At 34.1% G+C, this 12,680-nt stretch overlaps 1 protein-coding gene and 1 pseudogene across 1 annotated transcript in view; both read right to left on the bottom strand.

The window, feature by feature from the left end:
- LOC120165470 lies at positions 1–7,316 on the bottom strand (annotated as a pseudogene).
- LOC120165471 overlaps positions 6,612–12,680 on the bottom strand; it is a 7,275-nt gene continuing 1,206 nt past the window's right edge. The window contains exons 2-4 of the mRNA XM_039174979.1: positions 9,417–9,679; positions 8,257–8,343; positions 6,612–8,134 (exon numbers count right to left, since the gene is read on the bottom strand). Coding sequence (XP_039030910.1) covers positions 7,352–8,134; positions 8,257–8,343; positions 9,417–9,679 — 1,133 coding nt within the window. The 3' untranslated portion in view covers positions 6,612–7,351. The remainder of the gene's footprint in view (positions 8,135–8,256; positions 8,344–9,416; positions 9,680–12,680) is intronic.

A 12,680-nucleotide genomic window follows, 5' to 3' on the forward strand; every position in this document is an offset into this window, starting at 1 on the left:
TACCATCATTTGCTCTTTATAAATGTAAAGCTCACAAAACTCTGTTATGGCAATGTCCAATACTCTGGATTGTCGGGAAAAGTTTCCATATACTTCACCTCTAACGAAGTTGACATTTCGGAACTTGTTACAAGAAGGTCGCCAACCTTGGATCGGTTCGGTGTGGAAGACCGGTTCGGGCTCCTAAAGCCCTACAGCCAGATGCAGCCTGCAATTAAGCCTCAAAAAGTTGGTAGATAAAACATCTCCTTATCTGATACTCCTAGCAATCAGAAAAAGAAAATTTGCACCTAATTAACAAAGGTAGAACTGTTTACCACTTGAGCGGCGAATGGTAACATCTTCTCCGGTGGCATGCCTGCAGAGAGAGCTAAAAGAACAAAAAATGGATCATCGTCAACCTCGTAAATGGCTTAATCAATAGATAGAAAATGAAAGGATCAGTGCACGACACCGCAGAATTTAATAGAAATAAATGTAAGATCATAGTTCAGCTGTGAGGCGGCAAACTTTCCGATAAGGATATATCGTTGTTCAACCATCAGGAGATGAAACCTAACTGATGAAACTGTTGATGGTTCATCTTATATTTGAATACAATGGATCGTTGATCTGATCTGAAGAATCCGATGTTTCTTCCGGGTTTATAGGTAGTTAAAAGTTGGGCATTTACGTAATGGATGGTTGATAATGAGACATATGAGAACCTTAATACACAAATTATTTGCTACCTATTTGTAAACAACTTTCAGGAATATTAATATATATATATATATATATGTTTACCAATGAACAAAGAATCTATCAGAAAACGGAAGTTGCAGAGAAATGAGGTTTCAATGGATAAATGTACCATAAATTACTGCTCCTATAAATGCATCTCCGGCGTCAGTTGTATCGACAAGTTCTGATGATTGAACCTTTTCAGCTGTTCCGATAAATAACCGACCGATCACTGATCCTATCCCATTTGCACTCAATTTGGCAACCTCCTACAAAGTGAGATAGCTAAGAAAAAAAAAATCTGAAGATGTAAGAGAAGTTCACAATTTCAGGTTATAAGAGAATAGGATTTTAAAAGCCGGGGAAGTAGCTCCCTATAACTCATGCAAACAAGCTGCCGAAAGAGAGAACTTTTAACATGGATTCGAGCAAAATTAGATCAAGTCAGAGATTATACTGTTCCACTTGAAACTTTAACTCCTAAAATACCAGAAATATGAACTACCTTTAACAATGATCCAATAAGATGAGCCATGTATGGTAATATGTACTATAATAGAGAACAGATAAAAGCTATGTTACTTAGACTCTGGAGTGATAGTTCGATGAGTATATTCTTGGTATGAATACGTTCAATTTTTTCTAATATTCTAATGTATTTGAAGGACCCTTGATGTGTCATATCCCCATGCTGACGTCTAGATATGTATCAGACTCGAGAGTCAAACACAAGTACTTCAGGAAAAATAAAATTTCACAGTAACATGGTGCAAAATAGAAAGAGGCCAATCAAAGACATGGTCCTAAACTAAGAACACAAATCTAGAGAAAGATTCAAGAAAGTGAAGTTCACATTGTGCAACTGTATTCCCACCTACAGCAGATCACATGTCATAGCTGACCTATACAGATTAAACATAAGCCCTAGAGATATTATATGTATACGGATCGTAGAGGGTAGGATATCTGCAATTTCTGAATTATCTGAATTCAAATCTGTTTTTCATCAGCAAATGATTTGAGCATTACTATCCGCCAGATATTTGAATCAGCAAAAAATACAAATTCAAAATTTTAAATCATATTTTGAATATCTGAATCTGCTAAAAGTTGGATGACCAAGGTTTGAATCCCCTTAGGAGCAAACATATTCTCCATTTTGTAATTTGGGGTCAAAGTCGGATATCTGAATCCACAATCAGCATAAGTAATGTGGATTCAGATAATTGATATTCGAGTGTGTCTATCCGCTCCTTATCCGCAGCGAATGGAAGTTTGAACATCTGAGTCCACAATATCTAAATCCACAAAAAATGAATCGGATATTTGCAAATATCTGATTCCACAATCTGAATTGCCATACCAAAATATGCAAGTCAATATAAAGTCCTTAGCTTTGTATATTACCGATGAGATACATGTTGGGATGGTCTTGCTTTCATCTTTTCTCTGCTTCAATGATTCCAATGAACTGTGAATATCAATTTCTTCAGCATTGGAACCACCTGCAAAAATAGTAGAGAAGACCTGTAAAAAATGTAAAAAAATATCAATTTTGGGTTCCATTTCATATGATATTTACCATTTACACTTCTTTCGAGTATTATGCATCCATCTTCACCCAATGTCACGATCACAAATTTTAACTTTGGCAATTTCAGAAGCATGGAAAGAAGAGCACTTGGAAGTTGGAACAGATGGAGCCTCTGTCCATGCCTTTCTCATCGGAAGTTCATAACATGTGCCAAAAAAAATCAACTCAATTAACAAATATAAGCAGCAATGCACATGTATTATATCTTTTTAACTAAAGATTAAAGAACGAGGCCAAAACTAAATATCCAGAACACCAAAGAAGGATAACTAAAATAGATTTAACTGATATTGACAAAATAAGTTCCCAAAGATATGGGTAGATGACATCACTTATAAAAGATACTGGAAGAATGATCCTCTGGAGGTTGAATAAGAGTTGTAGGGAACTTTCTTTGTTTTTGTCAAATGCTTACAAACTAAGTTACCTGTGGAAAAACTTCAATGTGAAAGAAACATCAAAAGATCAACTTACCTGCGGAAATTTTGCCGAGCATATAGCATAACTAGCAAAATCCAGAAGATCATCTAAACCTTCCCTTTTCCTTTCTTCATCGACTAATATTGGAATATTACTGCGAGCTGCCTGTACTGGAAACATACAAAAAAATGCTATTGACTTGCTATCAGTTGATAGTAATGATGAAGAACGTAGGGGAAAGACTTTACTTGAATACAAATTGGTCACAATCCTGTGAGCCACTTAATAGTTAAGAAAGTTTTCACTTTTTGTAGTTTTTCAGCCAAGGAACCAAGTTGATGAATATTACTAATGAGAGATTAAAAATTTTGGATATTAAAGATACATTATTAAATCAATTCATACTCCTAACAATGTTACTCATACTCCGGTGTGAGTGTTAAATACGGTTATGCATCTAATACAGGTCTGTTCAAATTTTTTTCTAAGTTTTTTCCATGTATTTAGAGAGGGTCCTATCCCCCATACCTCGTTTCTGAATAAGTTCCGAACACAAAAAATTCAAGCAAAATGAAGAGTTGGAGCAATACAGCTTCTAACAATATGATAGCTTTTAATTTCATCAGCCTTGACACCATAAGCAGAACAAGAAAAGAAAAGGTAACTCTTCTGCAACAATTAAAGCTGTTTCATAGTCTTCCATAAAAAAAACCATATTCACTCCATCCAATGCAGATAATAATTGCGATTGAGAGTTCCTCCGGTATCAAGGGTGGATAACCAGGGGTGTGAATACAGGTGCGGGTTTTCCTGAAAATTTAGTGTCAACCAATTGAATGTGAATATTTTGAATGAAATAATCTTCTATTATATTTTTCTGTTAATAGCATACATATATATACATGTATAGGAGTACCTAAACTTAAACAATAATATACCCATAACGGCCCATAATATTCTGTCAATAGCCCATAACTAACCCATAATATCATGTAGGAAATAGGTATTGTATTATTAGACAACATCCTGATTTCTATCTTCATTTTTTTAACATAAGCAATACTTATTTTTGTTCTTGTTATGAGTTTAAGAATGTGGCTTGCTTCAACACCCAAAAGAAAATGTAAATGAATCTCGTTGTACAGAAAGGATTGCAAGAGCCGGCCGAAGGTGACCTTAAGCCATCTAAGCCAACTCAAAGGGAAGACACTTCTCACTCAAAGGATAACTTATTATATGATGCACGGGATAAGGCTTAAGTTCTCACGTTTCACTGTCAACGATGATATAAGTAAATGGTGAATCTCCCTCCTCAGAAACCTGAAATCCAAACATTTAAGTGAGAGTCCAGGTTGTAACGAAACATTTAGAGGCAATAAGATAAAATATGTATTATATAATAGAAGGTTGCCTAGTGCATTAAGCTCATTGATGGTAACATCTGGAAAAAAATGTATCCTTTAATATTTAAGGGGCCAAAAACAAGGGCATATGAATGAGCAAATAACACAGATTTGTTTGGTTCACCAAGAAATAGTACAATAGATAAAGTAATGTATAATAAAGTACATTCCTTTGCAGGTTGGTCTCTGCTATATGGCGACCCAAGTTAGGTTATTTTCTTGTCTTCTAACTTGTGGAGTTCAGGAAAGTCGTGATCAATTCAAACATTTGATAAAATCAATGATAATAGTAGGCTACGGATGTTTCCCAGAAGTATGATCTATAAAACATCTCAAAAAGGCTTACAATAAAGAATGAAGTGTCGACTCCATCAGATTCAAGCTCCTCCAGTATACTCTTTCCTTGAGCGTCATTGGCAACCTTAGAAATTAGTCGCGGACTTAATCCTAAACGAGCAGCACAAGTTAAGGCATTTCCAGCATTCCCACCTCCTTGAACCTGTGAAAACAGATGCTAAATTGATCAATTTAACCTACAGGTTATATAGCTCAAGCTCTTGAATTTTCTTTTAGTACCATTGTCCAACAACAAAGGTGTCTGATGCACATCCGAATATGGATATGAGGATATGGCTGTTCAAGGATTCTCCAAGTACAAGGAGAAACTTAGAGAAAAAAATGAAAATACACATGTCGAGAACATATCCATAGCCAACACTTCAAATACGAGTAAAATAACCTAATAGGAGATTCTACAAAGAAATTGAAGACAAAATCCAAATTGAAGCGTTGATCAAATATGAACTACATTACTCACTTAAAATCCATCCAAAAAAAGGTCCAAGTAACATAACTGTGTTGGACATAAATATTAGTGTTACCAACACTCACAAGTCACAAGTTCGAGTAACATAGCCTACGAAGGAGACAAAAGGGAAAACTGAATAATTGATCAAATGTGAACGACATTACTCACTTAAAATCCAAGTAACCATAATGTAGTCAAACATAAATACTCATGTTAACACACACCCACACTTGAACTAACGAATTCAAGTAACATAAACTATTAGGCGGTTCTACAAAGGAATTGAAGACAAAAGGGAAAACTGAAACATTGATCAAATATGAGATACATTACTCACTGAAAATACATTTTAGAAAAAGATCGACTATGATAACCATATTGGATGGGAATACCAATGTCACAATGTACCCATGCTCATACTCGACACTCAAAAGTCCGAGTAACATGACCTACTCCGGAGGGGGGGGGGGTTCTCTAAAGAAATTGAGAATAGAAGGGAAACTTGAAACATTGATCAAACATTAACCTTAAAATCCATCAGAGAATGATAACCATGCCGGACCGGATTACGCATTTCAAATACATTACCAAAACCCAACACTATTGAATCCAAGTAACATAGCCTACTAGAAAGTTCTCCGAAAAATTGAGGAAAGAAGGTCAAATTGAAACATTGATCAAATATGAGCTGACATCAGTAAATTAAGTAAATTAAAAGCAGGAAGCTTGAAATCTAGAAATTAGAACCTTTAAGCTAGTGCTTCGAGTTTTGTCGTCAGGTTTAGGATAAGAAGCCACGGAGGCCAAGAAATCCACCGAGACCGCTCCAGACCCTAGCTGTTGATGGAAAAAAAACTTCATCAATTGCATGATAATGCCAAACAAAAGAAACGGTGATATGAAAATGGAAGACAACGATGCAAATTAAATAATAAAAAAGTACGACGATGCGTTGTTCAGGAAGCGATTCGGAAAACAATTGGGCCTTAAAATTTGAGGAAGGAGAGGAGGAAGAAACTAGCGAGATGGCATTGGAGAAAGGTGAAAGAAGCGATAACACCGCGCCATTGTTTTTTGTTCTTCTCCCTCAGCAATGCTTTAAGCTAGGTATGCAAGTTTCAGTATCCAAAACCGTTGAAACATGGATAGAGAGGTAACACCTTTGGAGCCAACCAATTCTGAGCTGTGCAAATTCAGTCACTTTTCGGCATTTTTCTATTTTTTTAATTTATTAATGCCTATTAAAAGTCTTTTTATTGCATTTAAAAAATTATTTTATTTTATTATTATCAAATTATATTATAAATTATCATAATTTTATAAATGTAATTGAGTAATGTTTTGTATAATTAAATAATATTTTATGTAATTAGATAACTATATAAAATAGGGTAAATTACAGGTTTCGTACCCTAATTATTAGTTTTATTCTATTTAATCAGTCAATCAATTTTTTTTAAATCATACTTAATATTATATTTTAATTTAATCTTATTTTAATTTCAATTTGATCATCAATATTAATTTTTTAACGATAATACTAACATATTACTATAAAATAATATCAATCATCTTTGAAAAAAAAATACACATTAACAATTATGCTAATTTTCTAACTATAGTTGATTTAAATGAAATCAAAACGAAACATTAGACATAAATTCTTGTACATCATCCGGCCTCCTCAAGCTCTAAAAACAAAGGAAACCATAACTAGGGAATTTAAAGATAGTTGCCAATTTCAAGATTTCAACTCCAGACTATTGGGAGTCATACTTCTAAAGATGATTATATGAACTAAATAAACTCAATTCGATCCGAGGTCCGAGTTCCCCTCAGCAGAATAGCAACCTGTGGATTACTTCTCTTTCAAGGTCTACTGTAGAGCAATGAACAGATTACTTCTTTAGAACATGCACATGCAAATGCTAATCCGCTATGCACGAGTTAGACGATCCCAAGAGCTTTCGATATCAAAGAAAAGCATACCAGTATCGAGAGATATATGATCGGGAGGAGACGGTGCATTAAGTCCTGCAGTAAGATACCCTTCTGAAGGACAATGGCCATCCAAAAGGAAGCTCTCGAGCTCATTGTAGTACGACTTATCTCCCTCTTTTACGTTGAATGGTCCTTCCCCACTTGTGGACCCTGAAGTTTGAAATTGTACATAATCAGCAGAAGGTGGTTGATTGCTTTGACCGATGTCATCCACCTAACTAATGTCAAAATCTGAAAATCCATTATGTGTTGCAGGACGATTTTGATTCTGAACATGATTGATATCTTCGTATACATTTGACTGAGGAACACATCGACTGTTTGCTGAGGATAGGGAGGGTGCTGAGTTCGTAAAAACAGAGTCCATACTCGGCTGTGAGGAGATCTGATGTGTATATGTTACTAAACTTGCGTCGAAACAATCTTTTTGCCGGTTAATGGGATTTGAGTTTCTTCGTTTGATGTTGTAACTGAAGCAGGACTTTGTCGAACCTGTGAGGCATGAGCAGAAATAATGTTTTCAGACGGAACATATGAGGTGCGATTCATTGTTGAGGTAACTTCAGTGTCAACTCTTTCGGACATTATGTTGGAAGGGACAAATTGGGAACCCCAGTTCCTAATCTTAACATACCGATCCCTTCGAATTACAGTATTATGCACACCTAGAACCTCCCGTGAACCCAAACGTGGCTGAATAGTGCTTTTATTTAGAACATGTCGGCTACCCACACTCGGGTTATATGAAATCCCATGTCTGGTAGATGATGAAGAACCACGAATTATGGATGGCATCAAGTCATGATCTTGTGGTATGCAGTTCCCAGAAGCTTGAACTGGAGTTGGTCTAGAAACATGATTTTTTGTATTCAATTGAATATTGTCCCGATGTGGCACTTGATTCCGTTGGGGCACTACTGTACAATGAGAAGTGACAGTAGGAGTTGGTCTAGAAACGTGATTTTGTGTTGTCAACCGAATAATATCACGTCGAGGAGCTTGTTGGGGCACTACTGTAGAACGAGAAGTGACAGGAGGTGCAGAAACATTTCTCCCAAGCCTGATATTCTTCCGCAGAGTCTTCCAAATCTCCTCTTTATCAGTGGCATGACAATGATCGGTGCTAGAGATACCCGAGCCCCAATAACAACATGGTGCTTGCATGTCGCAAACAAAGCAATGACACTGCGGTTTAAAAAAGAACATTCATAGCTTACATCTGAACGGATGCTAAATTCAAGGGCACCAAACTCTGAAAGAGAGCAACAATCAAGAATCTCAAAATTAAAAAGTTTCAAAAATATTACCAGTTCACAGTGCTGTTCATGTGAGGTTGATCTGAAAGGAAATTTAGCACAATCATGCCGTGGATGGGGGAAATCTCTGCATGCAACCTGCAGACAGATGATATGGAAAAATGAGAAAGCCATTCGAAAATCCGTGCCCACAAGAAAACATTTTGGAAAGCGTAAAGCAAAAAAGAAAAAAAAAGAATAGGTTCAACATTAAATGTAAACAAGTAAGAAGGCAACCAGAAATGCCCCTGATACCACACCAGCTCCTAGATATCCCAAATAGAAAACTCTTAACGGTTTCATTTATAGTTTCAAGCCTTACAGATTTCAGTACCAAGCTTGAACCATTTGGTCTACTTCAATGCCAACGGAACATATATATATTATGCCCATGAGATCATCTAAGCACAAAGGTAAATTTTGGTTCTTCGACAAAGTAGCTTAATTCGAAGCAAGTTCAGACCTCAAATATTCTAATGGAAAACTCGTGATCTTTCCTTTCTCCAGAAATTAGTGAACTAGCTCTGACAAGTGGAAAGGACTATGACACATTTTCTCGCTGCAACAGAATAACTTTTCAATGACTCAATTCTTACCTTTTTGCCATCCAAGTTGACACTTACGGCTCAACATACTGACGATCCCATAACAATGGTGCTGCAGCTGGTTGAAAGCAAATATCTAAATGCCGTGAACATTCAAAATCGCACGACCTAGAAGACATGTTACAAAAAAGAAAAGATCTAGAACCACAACAAAACACACAAAAAACAAATATTCAAGAAATGCCAAAAAAATAGCAAAAATAAATTTTAACATCCACGTTTACAAACCCAGATATCTCAATAACCATTCCCTAAAATTCAACACCGAGCAAGGACAACTGTCCCTCTCATTGCAAGGACATATAGATATGACAAAATGATATCAACAAATAATAATAAGAATCAAGTCAATCAACTAATTTCTATTTCTCCATATTCCCTTCTTCAGCATATACTGATCACACATTTCACTAGGAACTACTGGAAACCACATAGAAATGGATTTGTTCTAATTTTCTAAGAAAACAAACATAGAAAAACAAACTCCACCGATGTACTTAGCCACAAAAACCAATCAAAACAAAAGGTTTAAACAAGAAAACAGTGATTAAAATTTTTGATATCTACCTGCCCTTTTTGGCCGACAATAAACAACTCATCGGAATCTTCATGGTTATCGTTAACGTCGGTCACCACCTTTTCTAGGTCACCTTCCAAAACGATACAATCATCGTCTTCTACATTAACATTCTTCCTGACCGACGAGTTCCGTGATTTTGACTTCTTATTAGGGTTGACTTCACAGACGACCACCACCTCATCGGAATCGTCGAATCCCTTGTTAACGGCTTTCAGAACTTCTGAAAACCAGTCGTAGTCGTCCCCTTTAGCTTATATCTGTATGGGAAATGTGAAGATTCTGTAATCTGCAAGTAAAACAAAATAAGTAAACATCAGAATGGAAGCCATGAAGAATTTATTATGATTTGTGAATTTTGTCTTTTGGGTAAAAGAAATGAAGAATTTTAGGGTTTAGGATGGCTTTTTTCAGATTTATATGAAAATTAGGGTTTTTGAGGTTGTTGATCAGATTGGGGATCCCCCCCTTTTTTCTTTCCTTTTTTGACTGAGAAATTTGAGGTGAAAATGGAACCACTGAAATGAACTTGAGAGCCAAAAATAAGGGCCATCTACAACGGACGGAAAATGAGATAAAAGAAGGGTATAATCGGAGTTTTAAAAGAAATTCTACTAACACCCCGTGGTTTATATGTACTTTTTCAGATTTAATCTTTATTTCTCAATTTGATCATTTTTAATCTATACTTTTCGAATTTTAAAATTACAATCCTAATCTAAACGTAATTTTGTAAAACCCTCAATCCAGTTTGGTCAAAAATCAAATCGATAATGCTACATAGACTGATCAAAAATAGAATCTATAACATTTAACTAAATTCAAATGTCTGATATTTAATTAATCAATTATGATTTCGGATACAAAATGATCATTACAATCTTATTCATGAACATCATGGATCAATTAAGCAATTCAACTTACTATAGGAGTCATTATAATCATCATCAACATCTAAGGACTAAATCTAATAATTTTAAACATTCATAATTAATGGTATTGATATAGTTTATACGATATCGATACTATATTAGAATAGTACCAATACTAAATTATTTTTCACATGTTCCATTTGGTACCTATACCTTGATTCAGTATCGATACTATATGTATACAATGTCAATATTGATCCATAGTACTGATAATTTTTTGTATTATGGAATTTAGATCCCTCTAAATGAGTAGGACACTCCATCAATCGGCATCGATACCACATGTATAGTATTAATACTGTGAATCAATATCAATATCAAATAATCGTTTAAAATTTCTCATTAAACATATGACATCGATACCTCTTGTTTTAGTGTCAATACATTTACACCAAATAATCAAAATCATATTTTTAAACATGCTCAAATGATTGTCAAATATGTCCTAAGCTATATACAACGTGTATGACATATAATAGCAAACCAATACATAACACCAATTTCACACATGTTTCATCAAATACATACACTTAGTTTTACCATTTATATTCATTTCTTATCATTTGTATTTCATTTAAGCACATTCATCATCATAATCATACTTACAAACATGTCATCGTATTCAGTGGCAGGACACAAGAGGGACTAGTGGATGCATGCCCCCTAATATTTTAAAAAATTATAATTTAGACCCATATTTTTAAAAAAATTAATTTGGTCCCCTCAAAATTTTTAGAAATTCGTATTAAACTTTAAATTTTATGAGTGTTCTTAATTAAACAACCTCCCGTAATTTTAAAAAATTCTCATTAAGCCTCTCAAAATTTTCAAAAATTTTAGTTTTACCATAATTTTTTGGGGAAAAAATTTAAACTAAACCCTTCAAAAATTTTAATTTAAACTTCTAATTTTTTTTAAAGTTTTTAAGATAGCACCCCACACTCTATCACCAAATTCCACCACATATCATATTTATCAAATTTTCTTACCATTTGCATAATCATATAAATTATTTATCTTATAATCATTGACATAATGTTATATTATTTTGTCATATTCATAACAAACATGAACTTCAGATTTCATGACATTCAAAGTCATACTTATCGTGAACCAAACAACATCGTTATCACACAATACTAATCACATATTATGATAAATGATGTCCTGAAAAAACATTAAACAGATAATGTAAACTATATAGCTTAGTGAGGTAGTAAAACATAAATTATTATTGAATGACATCTCTAAAGATATGATTCATCAATAAGAAATAACAATGGCAATAACTTCAATGATAACATAATGATGTTATAACAACAACAATGAAAATAACAATAATGATAGCAATAACATTATAAAAACAATAACAATGTTCATAAATGTGACAATAGTTTCAATAATGGCCTAATGATACTCTTTTGATATATGAATGCATGAATCCTTGTATCACAGTTAATAATGCAAAAGCACACAATATGATCAATTTTTCCGTCACTGTGTGGACATAAATTCGATCGATCACCAACATCCTTCCGTCACTAATGAGATCAAAACCTAATCAGTACTCATATAAACATTGTGAACTCTATCACATATCAACTGTATCCAACTCGATGAGATAACCATGGTCATTGAATATTTATTACAATTCTATTATGGCTAATCATGTGCTCAAGGTTGCATGGCAGTGGGTAGGGGTGTGCAAATTTGGATATTAGATCCGATCCGATAAATCGTATATCTGAAATTTCGGATAATTAAAATAGTGATTCGTATCTAATCCAAAAAAAAATTCGGATATACGAACTTTCGGATCGGATATATGAATATCCGGATCTAAATGTAAAATTTAATTTGACAAAAAAATTAGTTTTAAATTTTATATTTTTTGAGTTTATACAACTTATTCGATACTTATATTATATTTTATATATATTTAATTATTTCGCACACAATAAATAATTAAATATCCTATTTTTTATTGGATTAAAATTTTAATGGGTTAGTGAATTACTCATTTATTAGGTTAAATGCTATATAAAATTTAAAGGCCCATTTTTCCCGATTTTCGGATAATTCAAAGTTAGAATTTATCCGTTCTGATTATCCAATTTTTTTCCCGGATATCATATCCGAATTACTCGAAAATAAAAAATAGATTGGATATCCAGATTTTTAGATCAGATCAACGATTCAGATTAATCTGATTACATCTTTTGTACACCCGTAGTAGTAGGATTGAAGTCTTAGCACGTGATTAAAACAGCTAGCGGCAATACTGAACATCGCCACCAGCATGATGGCTAAACCTTAAGCAGG

This window comes from Hibiscus syriacus, unplaced genomic scaffold, assembly GCF_006381635.1.
Source record: "Hibiscus syriacus cultivar Baekdansim isolate YM2019G1 unplaced genomic scaffold, ASM638163v2 tig00111582_pilon, whole genome shotgun sequence".
NCBI lineage: Eukaryota > Viridiplantae > Streptophyta > Magnoliopsida > Malvales > Malvaceae > Hibiscus > Hibiscus syriacus.